General features: G+C 36.7%; 3 protein-coding genes across 6 annotated transcripts; all 3 read right to left on the reverse strand.

Moving 5' to 3' along the window:
• Positions 1–175: 175 nt before the first annotated feature.
• Positions 176–8,855, reverse strand: LOC140988943 (transcriptional corepressor LEUNIG-like). The gene is given in 18 exon segments (XM_073458054.1): positions 176–520; positions 633–839; positions 934–1,050; positions 1,141–1,296; positions 1,480–1,629; positions 1,773–1,882; positions 2,275–2,410; positions 2,812–3,057; positions 3,909–4,082; positions 4,243–4,551; positions 5,118–5,167; positions 5,881–5,956; positions 6,041–6,119; positions 6,360–6,448; positions 6,525–7,007; positions 7,638–7,747; positions 7,836–7,933; positions 8,352–8,855. Coding segments are annotated over 18 exon segments (2,766 nt in total). The 5' UTR covers positions 8,384–8,855; the 3' UTR covers positions 176–376.
• Positions 4,414–18,457, reverse strand: LOC140988942 (uncharacterized). 3 transcript variants are annotated; one of them, XR_012177397.1, is made up of 4 exons: positions 18,023–18,453; positions 12,652–13,143; positions 11,300–11,514; positions 11,132–11,219 (listed from the first exon to the last, which is right to left on the reverse strand). XR_012177397.1 is itself a non-coding variant. In XM_073458053.1 (3 exons), the coding sequence occupies exons 1-2, from the start codon at positions 18,041–18,043 to the stop codon at positions 12,661–12,663; spliced, it is 504 nt and encodes a 167-aa protein (XP_073314154.1). In that variant the 5' UTR covers positions 18,044–18,457; the 3' UTR covers positions 4,414–4,551; positions 12,652–12,660. The 3 variants fall into 3 exon arrangements, 2 of the variants coding, with proteins under 2 accessions (XP_073314154.1, XP_073314152.1); XM_073458053.1 differs by lacking the exons at positions 11,132–11,219; positions 11,300–11,514 and adding an exon at positions 4,414–4,551 and having other exon boundaries at positions 18,023–18,457; XM_073458051.1 differs by having other exon boundaries at positions 11,132–11,514.
• On the reverse strand, positions 14,939–17,906 carry LOC140988941 (putative FBD-associated F-box protein At1g61330). Of its 2 annotated transcripts, XM_073458050.1 has the most exons (7): positions 17,753–17,906; positions 17,483–17,622; positions 16,500–17,395; positions 16,272–16,418; positions 16,071–16,173; positions 15,858–15,973; positions 14,939–15,037 (listed from the first exon to the last, which is right to left on the reverse strand). In XM_073458050.1, exons 1-7 carry the CDS (start codon positions 17,887–17,889, stop codon positions 14,954–14,956), a joined length of 1,623 nt encoding a protein of 540 aa, XP_073314151.1. In that variant the 5' UTR covers positions 17,890–17,906; the 3' UTR covers positions 14,939–14,953. The 2 variants fall into 2 exon arrangements, with proteins under 2 accessions (XP_073314151.1, XP_073314150.1); XM_073458049.1 differs by lacking the exon at positions 14,939–15,037 and having other exon boundaries at positions 15,701–16,173; positions 17,753–17,904.
• Positions 18,458–20,030: the final 1,573 nt, after the last annotated feature.

A 20,030-nucleotide genomic window follows, 5' to 3' on the forward strand; every position in this document is an offset into this window, starting at 1 on the left:
AATGTATTTTTTGTAGAATGGGGATTTCGAGATTATGCGTCAAATTGCCTCTTATATTATTTCGATAATCGTTTATTTTTTCATTGAAAAGTAACAGCTACAATCCATATGGTATCAAGTTCAATGTGTTTGCTGGTATGCCATAGTATATTATATCATTTAGAACAATCAGTCAGAAGTAAACCCAAAATCCATTCAATTGGTTGCAGATTGGTTGTACCAACAACTGACACCAGAAACTTTAAAAATAACAAATAACAGTACAAAGTTCCTAATTCTGAGTTTTCATGAAACTACATGAAGTTACGATGATCCAATTAGAACGCCGGCGAGAAACTAAGATACAATCTATGCCGGGAACACAACAATCTAGACTCTACTTCCATAACTTTACGATTTTGTCGTGACTAGCAGATGCAACCAAACCTGCAACTGTTGATACGGCCAACGACGCGATCAATCCTTCATGCACGGCGAGAGTCATGGTCTTGTTTTCAGACATGTTCCAAAGCTCCAATGACTGGACATAAACATACCCTTCTTCAAAACGTTAATCCTGAGGGCATTTGTCCATGATATATATGCTTCATGGCAAATTTATATCATTTACGAAAAAAAAATATTCGACTTGCCTGGTAACAGCCGATAACCAGCAAAGATGAATACGTAGGATGGAAAACACAGGAATGGAATTTGTTGCCGTTACAGCTGAGGTCGTGTAAACAATCGCCTTCACTTCCAGACCTTAAAGTCCATACTCTCACTGAATCCTCGCTGACTGAGGCCAAGAGCTCTCGAGACGGGTCCCAACTAACGGAATGTATGGGTTTCGTGTGACCCTAAAATAAAATCAATGGATGCAAATTCATTTTTGAATGATCAAGGCCAAATAGTTTATAGAATCACCAAATTTCATGGTGGGAAAAAACGGGCTTTTAACGAATGCCGGCAAGCTTGAGTCTCTGCATCCAGTATAGATACAACATTTTCTGCTGCAGCAGCAAGATATCTTCCAAGACGGGGCTGAAATCTGACTTGGGCCGTGCCACCCTATCGAGCCAGAGAATCGAAATTTCAGCTAAACAATTTTCCTCTAATACGTTTGACTCTACGAGTTCAATTTAATTAATTTATTTTTACCTTGAAAACTCTTGTACAGCTACCATTAGTAATACTCCAGTATCTTATCTCACCATCACCATCACAAGAGCATATAAGATCTTCTTTGTTGGGATGAAAGTCCAGTGACATTACACCCGCAGAATGACCGGTGAAGGTACGAAGTGAATAGCTAGGCTGCAACACAACTCAACACTAAGAAATGGGAAAAAAATGAACGGAATGAAAAGAACCATCTCATAAATGATATAACATTATCTAATCATTGGATTTCTAGTAATGACAGGATGATAATGTACAGATAAGAAGTTTCAGACACGATAACTAGTCAAGGTATAGTAACAGTAATCATCAACTAACATTGTCCGCATCCCAGACTCTGACAGTTTTGTCAAAAGAAGATGTGGCGAGGCGTGCCCTGCTTGGACTGAAACGAACATCGGTAATAAGTGACGAGTGTTCTTCAAGAGTAGATTTTGGCTTCAAAGTGTCCGTGTACCACAAAACGGCCTGCAACAATTTGGTTCATTTTGGATTACTTTCATGAGCAAGAAAATTTGCGCCAGCGAAATGCTCCTTGAGCTTCCCTAGTTAAAAGACCACAAAAATTTTGTTACTTGAATCCCCAAACTTCATGAACTCTTGACACTCACCTTCTTATCATGCCCGCCACTAGCAAGCAGCTTCCCATCTGATGAGAAGTGGCAACAGATAACTTTACTAAGACTGGCGCGAACAGAACTCGCTTCCGTAAATGTGAAACCTAAATCTCATAAAGTCCGTATCAGACCATACGAAAATCCAAGCAAGCACTAGAACTCAAATTTCTCTCCAAGATTCAAACTTTGTTATTTCCTTTAAGAGCTATAGACTCCTATAGCTTCTAACTATAATCCGGCCACCCCAGCAACCTTAAGAAGGGGCCAAAATCAATCGCAAACAATAATTCTTTGGGAAATAATTTAGAAATCTACATGAAATTATTTGTCTCAAAAAGGAGCATCAGCAGGCAAGGGCACACATATCAACAGACTTACGAAATAGAAAACTGCAAATTGATGTGGCAAAAATCAACTCCGAAATGCTTACTAATCACAAAATTCCAATAAATCAGAATGAAGGCTCGAAAATTTGAATGCAAAGCCTTTCACTTACCTTTGCTAACATCCATACAGCGGCCAACAGCATCTCGGGCATCGGCATCATCATGGGACAAAAAAGACTCCACGTTGTCTTCAACATCATCCACAAAGCGATCCATATCAGCTTGCACAATGTCTTTATCATCCCACTGCAAAAATTGGATGTCAATGAAAAATTCGGTGGTTTTTATCAAATAATATCATGACCAAATATGCCAACATGATGACTATTCTCACCAATTGATTTGATGGAGATGTAAGAGTACCGGTGTTATCAGCTCCAAACATCATCAGAGGTTTTGAAGAACTGCTGCTGTGTGGCAAAGCAGTCATCGACATTACATCACCTGGTGTGTGGGTGGAGGGCGTTGAGGGAGCTGAACTTGGAGATGGACCAGCTGTATTTGCAGTTCCCGAGCTATTAGCAGGGCCTGAAGATGACCCAGANTCTTTATCATCCCACTGCAAAAATTGGATGTCAATGAAAAATTCGGTGGTTTTTATCAAATAATATCATGACCAAATATGCCAACATGATGACTATTCTCACCAATTGATTTGATGGAGATGTAAGAGTACCGGTGTTATCAGCTCCAAACATCATCAGAGGTTTTGAAGAACTGCTGCTGTGTGGCAAAGCAGTCATCGACATTACATCACCTGGTGTGTGGGTGGAGGGCGTTGAGGGAGCTGAACTTGGAGATGGACCAGCTGTATTTGCAGTTCCCGAGCTATTAGCAGGGCCTGAAGATGACCCAGACTGCTTTCTCTTTCTCCCAGTCTGGTTTTTTGAAGCCTTGAAATTCATAAAAGACAACATTACGAATCTTCACATACTCTAAACTTTATATTTCATAAAATTCAGTAACGGCTAATTAAGAACCACATCTATGAATTGTATTTTCTGCTGGCGCAAGAACTTTATGGTATAAGTACTGTAGTATGGCTTTTGATGTCCAATGGCAAAAAGAAGGCCTTTCTATTTTTGGGTTAGCCATATATTTCACGTGTCTAGTTCCGATATCATCCGTACCAACATACATGATCACCGAGCAGAATCGATTCACCAGCCCCTTATACATGATAGCATAACTTTGCAGATAATTGTATTGTTAGTATCACTGTTTGTTTCTTTTTTTATGCAACTCGAAGTATTCTCAGTCCAACTTTAGCAGAATAGGAGAAAGCCCAACATCCCAATCACAATGCTCCACCATTGAGTTCACTGTCTAACGTGCACGATGACACTTTGGAACCTCAGGTTCAGTTTTACCATCCTTCCTAATTTTTGTTTTTCCAAAAAAATTCTGTAGTCTAAGTAGATAATATATATCGTTATGCTCCATGCTTAATCTGAATAACATTTCTGAAAGTAAAATTTTCAATCCAATAGTTAATCAGAAAATATTTCATAGCCACCAAACATAAATCATTATTGATAATAGTTCAATAAAGTGCTAATTAACTCCAACAGATAAGTAATCCAAGAAAAGAATATAAAAATGCAAGGGCTTAAAAAATACAGAAAACATTTAAAAAGGATACAGAAAAGGAAGACATGATCATTTCCATGTAAAGAATCTAATGCAATATAAAATATGACAGGATATGAAATAATTATTGCCAAGAATGTAGACAAGAATAGACCTGATCATTTCCACGAAAAGAATTCGAGATGCTGCCATCACCAGCAACAATTCCAGCTTGCTGGAGATTGTGATTCGAACTCTGAGGTTGCTGACCCGAGAGAGCAAGTTGTTGAAGTCGCTGCTGTGTTTGATTATTGTTCTGTTGCTGCTGCTGTAGTTGGGCCAATTTCAACTGCACAACAAATTAAAGACTTCATTCACTATACAATTCATGAGATCAGTCACAAGGCTTGATTTTTCGAGAAGATTCTGTGAGAGGAGTAAGTCAACCAAAAAGAAAACATGGCAGCAAACTTAGAGCACAACTAAGATATCAACTGAGGAAAAGTCACCCTCATTAGCATATCTGGATCTGTACGAGGTAAAATGCCAGCTTGCAGAGGAGACCCAATATTAGGAACTACATCACCGACAGAATTAGGAAGGCCGTCTTTCCCCATAGACATACTTCGATTGTTTAAAAGCATTCTCAGTCTTCTGCTCTCTGCATCATTGGTAGAAGGCGAAGTTAAATTCTGCTGTGCAAGCAGAAGCTGTTGTTGATGCTGAGGTGTTAGAATCTGTAACTGATGAAACGGTTGAGGCCCCTGCACAAATGACTTTGACTGCTGGAGAAGTCCAGAGCGAAGCTGATCAAGACCCTGCCAAATGGAAGAAAACTAAGAGATATGCAGGCAAAAAACTTGGGACAAAAGGCAATTGACGAATGTTTGAATCTGCAAAGGGATTTTTAATGCATATTCCTACCTTCAAAAAATAAAGATTTAAAAGAGTTTATTGATTCTCATTGAACAAAACCTAATGGAAATGTAATTAGACCAATTAAGAGCCTCGAAGCAGAACGGTGAATTGACCAAGTCATACAACCTTAGACCTCTCCACAAAGAAATGGTAAATAATATGATAGACACATCATTCAGGCAAGGGGTCAATATTGATTGAGATGAAAAAATTTGTTCTTAAAGTCATCGCAAACCATGCATTTTTGTAATAACTATGTATGGTCAAAAGTAATTATAGAGAAGATTGAAAGGAACAAGAAGTAAAAGAGGCTTGATAACCCTACCCCTCCAACCATCATAACCAATGATGGATTGCGTTCCATAGTAAAAACCAGCTTAAGAGCACTTTGAAAACTGCATTATAATCATGCGGTATTTCACCAAATAATAAGAGGCTACAAATGGTAAATCAATAATATACTTACAGTTAGCGGCCATCCTTTCAGTGTCAGATTGTTACCACTTTGATTGGACCCTAGAACAAGAGAAATGGAATTAACTACAGAATGTCATAGGCATTGCAATCAGTTACTGCTCCGTGGCACAACTTTGTTTCAATTATATGTTTATGTAGGCAGAGTTCGCCCTTATATCATGTGTTAGATATGTTACTCGCAAGTTACAACAACATATTATTCTTCACTATATTGAATAAGCAAGGTTCTAACATTCGCTAGACGCTAGTTGGACGCCAGAACCTAGCGCCTGGGCGGATTCCACGATGTCAAGTATCCACAAATCACAGACTCTCCCCCTTGGCTCAAATGATTAAGATTGAACAATATTCGACAGAAGAGAAACGATCTACAGACTGCATGGCGCATATTAGGTTTTCTTGTTGCCTCTTGGGCGTTAGTTTAGGCCTTAGGGTCTATAAAACTGGGTTTTTAATTGTTGGGGCAAGCCAACAAATGAGACACCGGCTTCTTTTCCTTATTGGGCTTTTAAATCTAAAAGCCCAAAAAAAAAAATCTTGACTGCGGCACCTAGACGATTGATTGGTGCCTAGGGCCGCGTACGCTGGCCGACTAGCACTTTTTCGGTGCGGTCGACTAGCACCTGACGTAGCCCGAAATTTAGAACACTGTGAGTAAGAACAACAAAAACTATATCCACCTATCCACAGTGTTACACAAATAAATATACAACACTGATGGTAACTCAAAACCAAGAAGTGGATAAGAGTACCAGGAATTCCAATCAGAGACCCTTCTGGACCAGCAGCTCTGGGATTCAGTATTGGATTCATTTCAGTCTTGATTTCCTGTTCAATCAGCTGTATGAACAAATGTATCCCAGACTAAACCCAAGGAAAACTTCCCAAAGAATCAAAGGATAAAATACTGACTGGTGTAGACCCTGGACACTGCTGGTTTCGAGCTTGCACTTGGGGGCACATTCCACCAGCTGTACCATGTAGCACTTGCCTGAAAACGGATTTTTTTCAGATAAGAATGTAGAAATAAAAATCAATACTAGATATTCCAGAAATAATTACTCAGTGTCCATCTTTTGGTATAAATAGACGAGGTACAACCAGGAGGTTGGCAACATTCACTCCTTCAAATATAAAGCAAACGCATACAACCTCCTTGTTTGAATGCACATACACCCACACCCACACATAAGATAGACACAGATAGAGAGGGAGGACTTGGTGAACCTACCCAGAAGGCTGGCCAGCTGCAGCAGCTGGTTTCAAGATTGAGGCATGATTCGAATCCAAAAGCCCACCCACATTATCAGCAAATCTTTGCTGAAAATAAATACCATAATGTTAGCAATTGAAAGTAAACCCTGAATGTATGCATACCTCTAAGGGTAACTTGTACCTTTAATGCAGCATCATCCAAAGAATCCCTCTGAGCAGGGAGCTTTAATTTTTCCTCATACATCTTAGTTGCCAGTGCATTGGCAGTGCCAGGGTTTTGTCTCATCAAAGAATCATTTCCAACGATTCCATTAGCTGTGCCATTCAGGAGGTGGCCACCCTCCCGACGCTGCTGCGCCTGTTGCTGTTGTTGCTGATGCTGCGCCTGTTGCTGTTGCTGTTGCTGTTGCTGTTGCTGTTGCTGATGCTGATGCTGATGCTGATGCTGATGCTGCGCCTGTTGCTGTTGTTGCTGATGCTGCGCCTGTTGCTGTTGCTGTTGCTGTTGCTGATGCTGATGCTGAGCCTGTTTCTGCAATAAAAGCTGCTGCATATGCATTTGCTGCTGTGGATGCTGTGGCTGTTGAGATTGTTGTTGTTGTTGTTGTTGTTGTTGTTGTTGCTGCTGCTGTTGCTGCTGTTCTCTTGATTTCATTAATTGGGTCTGCAATTTTCAAAAAACGGAAGCTAATGGTCAGATTACAGCACCATGATGTCTCCCATCACTTTTCCAGAACAAGAGTAGTCAGACAATTAGACAGCTGTTTGAATTCCTATTGTGAATATGGTACAAGACTCTATTTCGTACAAACACTTGAATATAGTTTTGATACTTGGAACACAAAAAAATGTGGAAGAAACCGAATGAGTGCAGAAAAATTTCTTCTCATATGGTTGTACAAGAAGCAATGCAGTTGAAAAGCTTTCAGTTGATCATACTGACTAGAAACTCTTTAGGACACACGTGCTCAAAAAAAGTAAAGAAATTAGACTAAAACCTATAGCAGACAACTGCCTGGTCACAAGAAACAAGAAAACTACTGCACACTAAACAAATATAAAAAAATGTATTCTATTGTACATCGACCAGTTGTTCATTCTGCATGTCATAGGCAATAAGAAGGAGAATTTTTTTTCCAAAACCCAGTCCAAAAAAGGGAGTAGGGAAGCATAGCCACCTCAATGTTAGTGAAACAGCTCCTAATAAAGTTGACATTAGAAACAGTTAGCTTCTGATAGATTCAGACACAAGGAGAAAGTAAATGCATCTTGACAGGACAAACATTTTGCAAACCTCAATGTAAGATGCAGAAACCTCAGAGTGCTTCTCATTTGTCCGAGCAATGAATATATCCCAAAACACAGACCATCACTCAAAGAGAAAACCACCGGGAGCATCAATTGCTGAAACACACGAAGAAACATCAATTAGTTAGAAGAAAGCAAACACCTAGAACATACACTCTTTTCGCTCATCTTTACTTATACTCACCAACGGGATCAGATGAAACATTTCCTTCGGCCTGAAAAGCCTGAGCAGATGCCTTCAAATCTCTTTTTACCAAATAATCGTGAATGTACACATCCAACCTGTAATAAGATATTCAAAAAATCACCATAAAGCATAACAGGGAGGAGGCATAAAACCCGAATGAGAACAATGCAACAGCAACTTCTGAAGTAACAATATCCTAAATTCCTAAATAGACAAGATAGAAGACAGACACTGATATCCCTCTCCTATAAACCAAAACCTCAACAATCATCACATTCACAGCTCTACACACGCACAAACCCAGTAACACGCACGAAAGGTCAAAGGCACACAAGTACCAAAAAGCTTACCAAATTCAGCAAGCAACCCAAGCCGACTTAAGAACATAAATCTTTTATATGAATAATTTTTTAAAGAAAAAAGAAAGCCCCTTTAAACAAAAAGACATGAAAAGAACAGGCAAAAAGAACGTCGGAAAAAGATTACTGGAACTCAAGAAACAAAAACACTTGCATTTTATCAGCTTCCCAGTTGGTCTGAGACATGTTTGGCCGTCCAGCAGTACAGAATGCAAAACTCAGATCTTCAATAAAAAAAAAATTCCTTTTACTTCCAACGCTTCAGTCTCTGTAATAAGTTTGATAAAAAAACACGCACAAATCAGAAAAAAAAATTGTAACAAAAAATAGTTCTCGATATCCACATAACAGCAGACAATAACATAAAAGCCCAAGTTACTCGAATACAAAACCATATAGATTCAGAAGGGAAGACCAAGAACTCCTCATAGAACAAACGCACAGAGAAAGAACAAATGTGTAAGCAATACAAACTAGCCTGCACCCCAACTCAGGTATTAAAGATGAATCTTTGTCTATTTTCATGAATAAAATGACCGAAAGAAAATAGAGAGATTTGAAAATACCAAAAACCCAGAAAGAAAAACAGATTATTTGTAGATAATTTAATTTGCAGAGGAATGAAGAAATTCCTTTCTTTTACTTCTGATGACTAACTTTAGTGGTGTGTTGAAGAGGCTGTTGTAGATATCTTCCTAATAATAATATAATCTCACAGTAAGAATTTACATTTAACCCCTCTTAGTTAATCGAATTTTCATATTAGGACTTCTGCTGCATGGGGGTATCTTCTCAAATGACGAACGTGACCTCAACATTTGTCATCAACTCGTGGACTGCATGGTGGTTGAAATGTCATTCGACTCAGACTCTAACTTTTTGAACAATATTTTTAATGTGGGGCTTGTATTTTTAGTGTATTTTTATTGAGTCCTTTAAAATTTACAAATTTTCCCCACTTCTTTTCTCCTATGATTATTGTGTTATAGAATCGATCCATCGGGTTGGTTTGCTGGTAAGATATATTTATTCTACGATGATAATAGTTTGTAAATGATTTCTAATATGAATGATGCGATCCGGGTGAAATGGATGAGTCGGGTCGGGTGCTTCACTGGATCTGCTATCAAGATAATGAAAGGAATAAGAGCAGTGTAAGATATGACTTTCCCTGTGACCTGCAGACAAGGAGATGAACTCGTGAATAGGCGCCGGAGAGGTGTCCGACGTGGCCACTCCGATGTTTAAGTCAGTGAATGACTCAACAAAAAACCAATATAACTAAGTGATGGTTGTGATATTGGTGTGGATGAAAAAGTTTGTGAGCAATGGATGGTGTATTCAATATCTGAAAAGAGGAGTCAATGTAAAGAAAGGAACCTGGTATTTATAGTAGGAGAAGTAATGATGATCTCGTTCTACGTGCTACCTACTAATTATAGCATGTCGGCTGATTGTACCCTATATTCTGACATGTCAAATCTCATACTAGTCACATCCAGCCTACCTGATCTTGTCAATCACTTGGATTGATGTCAGAGATGGGACAGCCGCCCACACTCTATCTTACTAGGACACTTGAGTGTGGTGTTCACATTGAGGTGGCTCGAGAAGAAAGTCTCCCGGAAGTTTGCATGAGAGCCCGGGCGCCCAATAGCCCGGGAGAGAAGATGTCCCGGACGTTTACTGGCCCGGTCTTCTGATGAACCCTTTCCATAGATCCTCCATGTCCTTGAGCTAACTACTAGATATCCCGGGTTGTCCGTGGCCTGGGCTTCTTTGTAGACATCACCAATCGTCTCGGATCACCCCTGACCCGGGATATCCTGGGGTATCAATGAACATTGAAATATAATTTATGCATCGGAAGTTGATAATAAATAAATAATTTAAAATTAAAACATTGAAGAGTTAATTTCGAAATACATAGTTATTCTTTCTATAAAAGTAAAAGATTTTAACGATTTCTTTGTTTTGTGTTTTTCTTGTTTTTAGATCGACAATTTGCTTCAATTCAAGATTGTTTGTAATGAAAATGATATTTTTGGTTGAGTAATATTAATAAGAAATTACAATTATGAATATGAAAAAATTAATAATTAACTTATATATCTTTGTATAATTTTTTCCTATTGAAGTTAACGTCACTAATGGTATTATACATTTGGATATATATCATGAACAAGTTACATGACTACGTCCTAATCAATTTTTGGTGTTATTAGATAGTCTTCCTATTTCCCTCTCACTCAATACATAAAAAAAATATAATTATTGTTAGTTAAAATACAATATCGGTACTATATTATTAACCAAGAGACTTCCACAATAATTAATTTTGGTGTTCTCGTAGTTTTTTTAAAAAATATTCAACTTATTTTTTATCAATAAGAAATTACCCACCGTCTCGATTTTTATAAATGTGATGTCTTTGAGAGCTGTTAAAAAACCGACGGTCTAATCTGCTCATCATCCGTATGAAAAGCCACCTGATGTGACATATAGAATTTATTTATTTTTTACAAAAATTTAATATTTTTTTTAAAAAGATTGTTAATCATATATCTTCAATCAATTTAAATCCGATAAAAAGAAAAAAAATATACCATTAATTTTGATTTTGAATCGGATATAAAAAAATTGTTGGAATGAGTTCTTGTATTCATGGAGGGGATGATAGTTCTGGGAAAATGGTCATGAGATACGCATCGAAGCCAAATATCAAACTCAGACGACATTTTGGGTACCTGCTTAATTGCTCGAGTGAGCATAGGATGTGACGATCGGGTTGACATCGAGAGGGATGTCACATTGCTTGGGGCACCAGAATCAAGAATTGGACCAAGCTGATTTGCACTGTGGCACCGAGCTCGTCAATTATCAGCAGCCAAAACTTGGAGGAAAAAATCCCCTGATTTTTGTAAGAACTCATCATCAAACAAGTATGGCAACTACATTACTCGTGTAATCAGTCTCCGCAAGGCCAACTTGTTTCTTTACATCGACAAAATCTCATCTAAATCTATACAGAAACTGACGAATTGTCAACGAAACTTTCTCAATATTGAAATTCACTGACCTCGAGACAAAGTTCATTCTCACCTCTTTATAGAGGATAAATCATCCGAATTCATTCTAAAGAAAATTCCAATCACACCTCACTTCATATTCTACCTTCCATTATTCACAAGGAACAAGTTACTAATTCATCGGCCCTTAGAAGTTAGAACCATCACGGCAGCTTCAGTTGCTGAGAATAATAATGCTTGGTTCCCTTTGAGTGCCTCAAATATCACCAGTTCAGCAGTATATCCCACCTGAATAGTAATCAAACCACAAATTTATCACAAACATTGATTTTATAATCTTAAAAATGGATATCAACACTGATGTAATGAAAAGGGGAAACACAATTCTTAATTCTCACTCTTAGGATCAATGGCATGCCAATGTTCAAGGCTAAATATTACTTCAATAGCGTGTTTAAATGATAAGGCACTGAATCTCATTTTAAGAACAATGCAAATTTCAAACTGAGAAGGATGGAAAGCAGAGATCCATGAAGCCAACCTCAATTAGTTTTAGGACCAAGACTTGTATAATGGCGGCAATTATGTGTTTACGTAGTAAAGTGACACATGGTTACTGACTGTAATCAGGCAACTGAGTCAATATTAAAAAAAATAGTAGAATAAGTAATGGCCACGACATGTTAACTGAAACTACTATAAAGTTTGAATCAAGACTTTTTAATAAAACAAAGTGCGACGGAGATATGCATAACAGTTCACAGCAAGAACGAATTTAAAACAAATCTAATAGGTTCAGACAGGTCAAGATGAAATATCAAGGGACTTCCAAAATTTTGATGCATTCATACTTTTTGTCAACCTCGAAGCAAAAGTGAAACATTCTAAAATAATAACAAAATCAAGTATTCATTCGATATCACGGGATAACACGACATTTGAGCTGAATTTGAGTCAAGAGTAACTAAATATTCAAGCTTCCAATAAAGCTATTTATTCGAGCCTTATATTTTTCGTGATACTGGGTCAACTCGGTTCATTTACATTCTTGTACTATTGTTACAAGCCCGACCCTTTTCAACGTCCGGAATTTTAATATTTGCCACACATCAGGAATCCAAATCCAGAAGGTTGTAAAGAGAAACAATAACTCCTGCCTGTGTCCAAAAATTTCCGATCACCAAATCATTAACTAATATAGTTTACCTTTGAAAGAGGCCATAATGAAGGAAAAACACATCAAAAAATAGTAAATCTGAGTGCACAATTAACTAATGATCCTAGAACAAGAAATGAAATGAAAAAAGATTCCCCCTTAATCCAAAATCCATGAATTTCTTATAATCATATTAACCCTATTAAAACTAAATGAACAGAAAAATGATTAAATGCAGTTCAACTTTGAATTCAATTGAAAATCATTACCCAAATTCATCACGGGCGGAAATCATCCCTCTCCTTGTCGATTTGCCGTTTTTGCTTCTCAACCACCTTATCAATTGCTGCCTGCACAGCATCCCTTCCTCCAATAATCAACCTCGTTATGATTTCTGGGTCATTCTCAAACCGTGCATCCTCGAATTCCTTCCGCGCATTTTCTCTTAAAACATCTCGCCACAAAATGCCTCGAGAGTCTGGCCAAACAAAGAATCGGGTAGCTCGGATGATATCTCTATACAAACTCAGCACCTCCCGCCTTGTGCTGGTAAGTCTTTGCTGATTACGGAGTTCGTTCTCCTCATCGTCGCGTTTTTTATCGTTTTTGAAAATGTGCCTGTCAAGGAGTTCGTCTAGGGTGCCGGGTCCGTTGTGTAAGAGGCGGTGGCGAAGGTGGGTTATGGTGGTTCGAAGGTGGTGCACAATGGCGCCACCTGTCTGACGACTTTGGAGTTTGGTTGTCATCGCTGACCGGTGTTCCTATTCTTGGGTTGAAGTCAGATTTTTCAATTTTTTATTTATTTATTTATAAGCAATTCTTTTAAGTGTAGGGTCTATTAGTAAATATGATTCAAAATAGGGGTCAATCGGGTCGGGTTTCGGGTCAACTTGCGCAAAAAAATTTTCCCAACTCGAAGACCTGTGCAATTTTTTTTTCAACCCGAACCTGAAGTAAACCGAACACGAACCTGTCTAATCCGTCTAATCCGAATTTTATTTATTTTTTTAAAAAAATTAATGAAAAAAATTCGAAAAAATAAAAAATAATAATAATATTTTAATTTAAACACATAATAACAAAATTTTCGATTTAAATTTGAAAGTTTAATGGTAGAAAATTAAAAGTATATTTACTAAATCAAATAAACCATTGTTAAAGAAAAAGTAAATAAATATTAAATGATGCAAATTTATCATATAAATATACAATAAATTTTGTTCAAACATACAATATATAAAAATATAGGTAATATTTTCAAAAAAAAAATCGGGTCAACCCGCGACCAACCCGACTCAACCTGAAACCCGTCTAACCTGGCTCTAATCCTAACCCACCCAACCCAAACCTGTAAAACCCCAACCAAAACCTGATTTTTTTTCGTTTTGGGTCGTGTCGGATTGACGGTTAGTGTTATATTTTGCCACCACTAATTCAAAACTAGGACAATCCATGTGGAAGAACCGCTCGACCATTTTGCAGAGAAAGGAATACATCGGCAGATTAAAGAACACAACTCAACTCATCAACAAAATCTACAAAACTCTCTCCAAATTTTAATAATCTTAGTCAAGCTTTTTATAGTTTTCATTCAATATTCCAGTAGTTCAAGTAATTTTCCTTCAGTTTATCTGTAAAAATAAATTATGTTAGGAGTATATCCTTCCATTTCCAGTAGTTCTTTAGTTTTTCTTTTGTTTTTGGCATTATACGATCAAATTTAGAACTTACAATCGTTGTGTTTTCTAGAAGTTAGATTTTATTATTTTCACGTAAGTTGGTGCATGTTTGCATGTGACACTCTCCATCTCAAAATATATGTGCAAACAGTTTGTTTGCATTTAATGATTTGGTAAATGCATGTCATTTATTGCCATTCTTATTTCTGCCTTTCGTTCTCTGCCACCAATAGCTTACGTCATGCAGCCTGCTGGAGACAATTTTTTGGAAAAAAGTTCACAGATCAGGATTGAACCATATTTCACCGTTGTAAACATGTTTCGTATAATGGAGTGGGAGACAGTTTTATAATATGGATGAAGATAATGCTTTTTCAAGGCTCAAGGGAGAGAACAGGATCAATGTCTCTCTCTCGTGTGACTCTGATTACATCTCTCTCGTGTGATTCTGATGATGAGCCTTAGGTTCCGATTCGAGTTTTGAGCGCTTCAGTGTGAAGTGTGAACCTGAGTTTTTTCAGCCCATTTTTTTTATTAGTGGCTGTGCGGGTACTAATCTTGCACATGAATTTTCCACAACGTTCTCGGATAATTTTGGAAAAAATTGATTCAGCATTTAGACTAATTAATGGTACCGTTTCTTCTGTATCGCAGCTTGATGATTGGGTTGGGTATCGTGTTGAATACTCAACAAGGAAATCTTGAATTGCAAAAGATGGTTCAGCTCTCATATATTGAAGATTGAAAACAGGATGTAAATTCGACCCTGTATGGTGGCATGGCAACGATGCACTTTTGGTGCAGGGTCCTTTGAATTGCAAAAGATGGATGACTATACGCATTTTTCAATGCATCTGAGTCAATAATGAAGTCGCATACTGATTCGAGTAGTTCAGAGCACGGTTTCCCCAAGTTTACTAGATAGAGACAGTTGGAAAACTCTCTTGCATATGAATGGAGCCATAGAGATGGCTTCCTAGGTGATTGGATAACGTTCAGATGTCATTGTTTCAAGCAATGTTTACATACAAAAGCCCTTTTTGTTATTTGGTGGTCAAGATTGTTTTGGTAGTATCAATCACATATTAGTGCATCCATCGATTGCATAATGACACCAGAATTTTTACTTGTATATCCATTCTCTCCTGAGAATAACAAAGGGAGAAAAGGAAAATCTTGAACATAATAAAGCAGACAAAATTACCAGAAATTCAATATGGGGTGCCATGATAGAGATGAGGAGAATTTTCACATTAATCGAGCATCGTTGGATAGAAGAATCAGCAAGCTTTTTTAGAGCCAGAGTGCAGCTTTGTTATATCCAACGAGTATGGAATTCTTGTTTGTTAGAATCTTAGAGGATGTAAAGCTTATTCTCTGCTGTAGTACTCCTAGAATAATGTAGCTTAATGCATCAGAGAATAAGATATCCAGATTTAGTTTGGTTAATTTCTTGGTTTACATAGTTGAATTAGATCTTTCTATAGCCGTGCAACCATGTTTCTCTTTAATATCTTTGATGACCGAATCTAGCCAATAATGCTATACTTGGTTTGAATACATACTTGTCTTTTTGAATACTGGGACAAAACAACATTGAGTGGAAAATAAGATTTAATCTGGCTCGAGTTTTTACTCCTGAATAGTACAAATTACATCATTCAAAAAAAAAATGTCCTTTTTCAACAAAGTATAATAAATTAAAATCACAGCAAAATACAATAAAAGTTCATAAATCTATTTTAAATGAAGGTTGAAACTGACTTTTAGATTATCTATGATTTCAAATTGCTTACTTTATAAGGTAATAATCTCAACATTCTTAGAAATGGACTGTCCTTGCAACCGTTCACGGATAATTTGACGTCTCCTCTCGGCATTCCTTGGATCAGTAATTTGAGCCATCCAACGTCTATGACATATGTTGTAGGATACAGTACCCGGGGAGAGTACCAATCGTTCGAGGGAGACAACATTTTTAAGGATATACAAAATAAAATTATACTCACATTTCGTCCCACTAAATCCATTAAGTTCCACTTCTTTCAATTGAGTGTCACGCCTGACCATTCTCTCCCGTGATCGTTTTAGATTAAATGTTGACATTTCCACCTACACGCACAAGAACCAATAGAAATATAAGCCACAAATCACAAAGTCAAAACACATTATCATGGCGGAGCAAGGTGTAGGTGCAATGTGATGAATACCATTGATAATTGGAATTTGCGTAGAAGGGGGCATGAATCCAGGAATACAGCGAGTTCTAGCAGATCGAGCTTATTGTAGTATTCTAATATCAAAACTAAATGTCTGAGGTTGCTAAGCTTGCTAATCACTTGATCCAGTTTGCATCCCTGAGACAAACGCAAGAACTAAACCAAATATTTTGCAAGGAAATAAAGAATGGATAAATAGTGAAAAGAGATTTCTCACACCTCAAAGAAGCTGGCACGAGTCGTAAAAGTCATGGATTCAAGATGAGGTACATCTTCGGCAATTTTTCCAAATACATAATGAGCTACTTTGCTGCCATAGAACTCAATAACTAAAGTTTGCAGCAAGGGTACACAAGAAAAGGACAATTTCAGTATAGTCAGGTTATATATTTCAAGATTAATTAGATTGGTGGCAGACAAGTCTATCTCTTTGACATTTTCACAGTGACATATCATCAGACTCTTTAACTTGAGATGAGGACCATGAATTAGTAATTTGGTGGGAAGCGCACAAAACCTTAGGTTCAACAATTGGAGGCTCGAGCAATTCGATAACATGCACTGTACAGCCTCAGAGGTGAAAGCAATCCTATCCAATTCAATAACTCTGAGAGCATTTTTTTTTGGTGTTAGAAAAGAACCACCCCGCAACCATAGATGTTTCAGTGACGATGGTTCAGGAAGAAAATCGGTAGAGAAAACAGGAAAGCGGCTCAGATGCAGATTGTTAAAGCAGCAAAATCCAAGGGTAAGCTGTTCCACTCCCGATGTGCCAACAAAATTCATCCACTCCCTAAATTTGTCCAAGATGCATCCACGAAAACAACAAACCAATTCAAAGGACATTATTTTAGAACCAGAATGATGTTGTAAAAAGGTATCCACTCTTTCCACAAACTTCCTTTGTAATTGGCTCCAGCCACTCCCAGGATTACAAATAGAACCATCGTACACATCAGCGCAACAAAATTTGACTTTGTTCATGAAGGTAAAAATATGCCTCCATCTCCTCGACAGGACGCTTGTCCTAATCGCACCCCTGGTAGTTAATCGCGAGATGATTAAAGAGATGACATCGTCTGGCAATTGACTAATTCTATCTTCCCTCGTCTCCGCTGCTTGAGTATTAATATCAAAACGCTGCTTATCACAGCACGTTAGTCAGTGCAAGAACTAAAAAAAAAACTTCTGAATCTTCATACCTTCGCCGGATAACGTCTCCTTCGAGAATTCTTCGCCGGATAATGTCTCGTTTGAGAATTTAAAACACAAAAACCCGCACATACAAGTGCAAAACATGCCACTCCTGCAAGAAGTGGCAAAGCAGCAGCGTTCCCACAAACTAAAAACAGAAAAATTAAACAAATTTGTATAAAAAAACCATTCATCCAACAAAATAATAGGTAAAAAAACCGAAAGGAATCATAACCGAGATCAGAAACGAAGGGAACAAATTAGAAAACTAAACTTACCATTGTGCATCTTTGCGGAGGATAATGTTTATGACCGAACCAGACAATCGGTGTTTTGTATCTGTTCTGTTAGGGTTAGTCAAAACAAGCCCAACTTTAGTCTGATCAGCCCAAACTCTAGACCCATCTTCAGCCATTTTGGTTCACGAAACCAGAGTACAGCGATTTTCTGAACCACAATGACCTGGAAAACACAAACAAACAAATGAGAGGGAGACAAAAAAAATTTACGTGAAGCCCCTATCGGTATTGGGGTTAACAGATATCTACCAGAGACATACAACTAACCATTTCTAATTAAAATCAAAAGAAAAGTGAATCAAACAATAAAAGGCCAAGTTCTTCACAGATATCTAACCAAACCAACTCATCACAGGTCCTAATAAAAGAAACAAAAACAAAAAAAGGAAAGGAAAAACCATCCCACAATTGCCAAAACAAACACTTCCGAATCCTCAAAACATAAATATTATGTATCTTAGCCAGAACAACATACTACAATGTCAGCGCATACACACACGCAGTCCACAATATATTAAGCCTATGACATATAAATGTATTCCTTTATTAACGTGATAAAGAACAGAGCAGCATCCAATGGGGAGAGTTCTTCTTCTTCTTTTTTTAGTTTATATTTTGTTTTCAATGTTAAATGGTAAAGTGGCTGCGAAATAGCTGGACGCAACAGGTCAGATTGGGCCGAGTTTCTAAACCAGTCAAGACTTTGAAGAATCCGGATAGCATTCGTGATATTTTATTTTAAGAATAATATATTTTATTTTTAAACAAAAAAAATTAAACGTAAAGTTTTTACTATAGGATGCAATTAATAGCTCTTATACACACAATCGGACAAACAAAAAATCAATATCACAAAATTGATTCGTGTAACTGTCTCACATATATTATATTTTTACTAATACTAGTTTCAGACACCACAAATTTTATATGCAAAATTAACTTCAAATCATTTGCAGAAGTGGGTGATGAAATAAATAAAGATATTGGTAACATTTGTTAAGTATTTTCTAAATGTTTTGCATCATATGTAACTAATGTCAAAATTTACATAAACAAATATAATTGGAATTGTGAATAAGGTCAACCATTTGAGTTGTTTCTCGAGGTAAGAAAAATGACAAGGTTTTAAAAGAGAAATACTGATCATCTATGCACTGTTTTCAAAAAAAGAATTTAAATTATTCAAAATTGATATTTAATCTAAGATCAAATGTATGGTACAGACTAGAGACAATGACATTAAGTTTTTGGGACGACATCGCATGCATAAAACGAAGGAAGTTTACGGAAAACGGAAGAAAACATTAATGAAATTGTAGCATTTTGCAACAAGAGATCAACGTTTTATCTAAGTAATAATTAAAACTATTAATTATTTTACATACTTCATATTCACAAAAAATATAAATACTCTAATGAAATAAAATATTATAGGTGTCACACAACTACAATCATCAGCTACAACAGAAATGCTATTAAACTCTTATTGTAATGAAGCAATAGAGATAAACGCTTGGTAAACAATTTAATTTTTTTAACCACTAGATGACACCAACGTTTATTGAAGTCATTATTCATACAAATACATAAATAAATTTACATGCTTAAAAGTTAAGTGAAAAAAATTTCAGACCGAAATTGAAAATGAGTTAAGTTATTAAAAATCGATTGCAACTAAGAAGTTAAATTTATGTCCAAAGATGATATTAAACATGAACATCAACATGTTGGAACGGAAAAACAACATAGAGAACATGAACTACACGTGGACAGACAAGCAAATCGAATATTCAACTAATCACTATTGAGCAATTAATAAAACGCAAAAAAACATCTGAAAAGATAGAATTCAATTATTTCATTACAATTTATGCAAATATCACATGTATAACTAAGTATTAGCATAATCAAAATCATAATAAAATAATATCAATATTAGCAAAATTGTATAAGTTTTTGGCTCAACCAGCTATAAGTCGAAAAACTTATACAATTTTTTTTCTTTTTCTTTTTTGACGATAAACTTGTTGTTGCTACCATGCAAATACATTTTGGTTCTCATGATAGTTGTTTAAGATAAAACTATAAATGGATTAATTGAAATCTAAAGAATTCAAAAATACTCAAAAAAGCAAAATAAATTTGGAGCAGGGATTGAATTACTTCAATCCAAATCCATGCGAAGCACATTAGTAGATCGAAGTATTTGAAATGAAATGATTTTAAAGTTGGGCTTTAAATTCAATCTGTTTGGATT

The sequence above is a fragment of the Primulina huaijiensis genome, chromosome 11, assembly GCF_012295235.1.
Source record: "Primulina huaijiensis isolate GDHJ02 chromosome 11, ASM1229523v2, whole genome shotgun sequence".
In the NCBI taxonomy this organism is placed as follows: domain Eukaryota; kingdom Viridiplantae; phylum Streptophyta; class Magnoliopsida; order Lamiales; family Gesneriaceae; genus Primulina; species Primulina huaijiensis.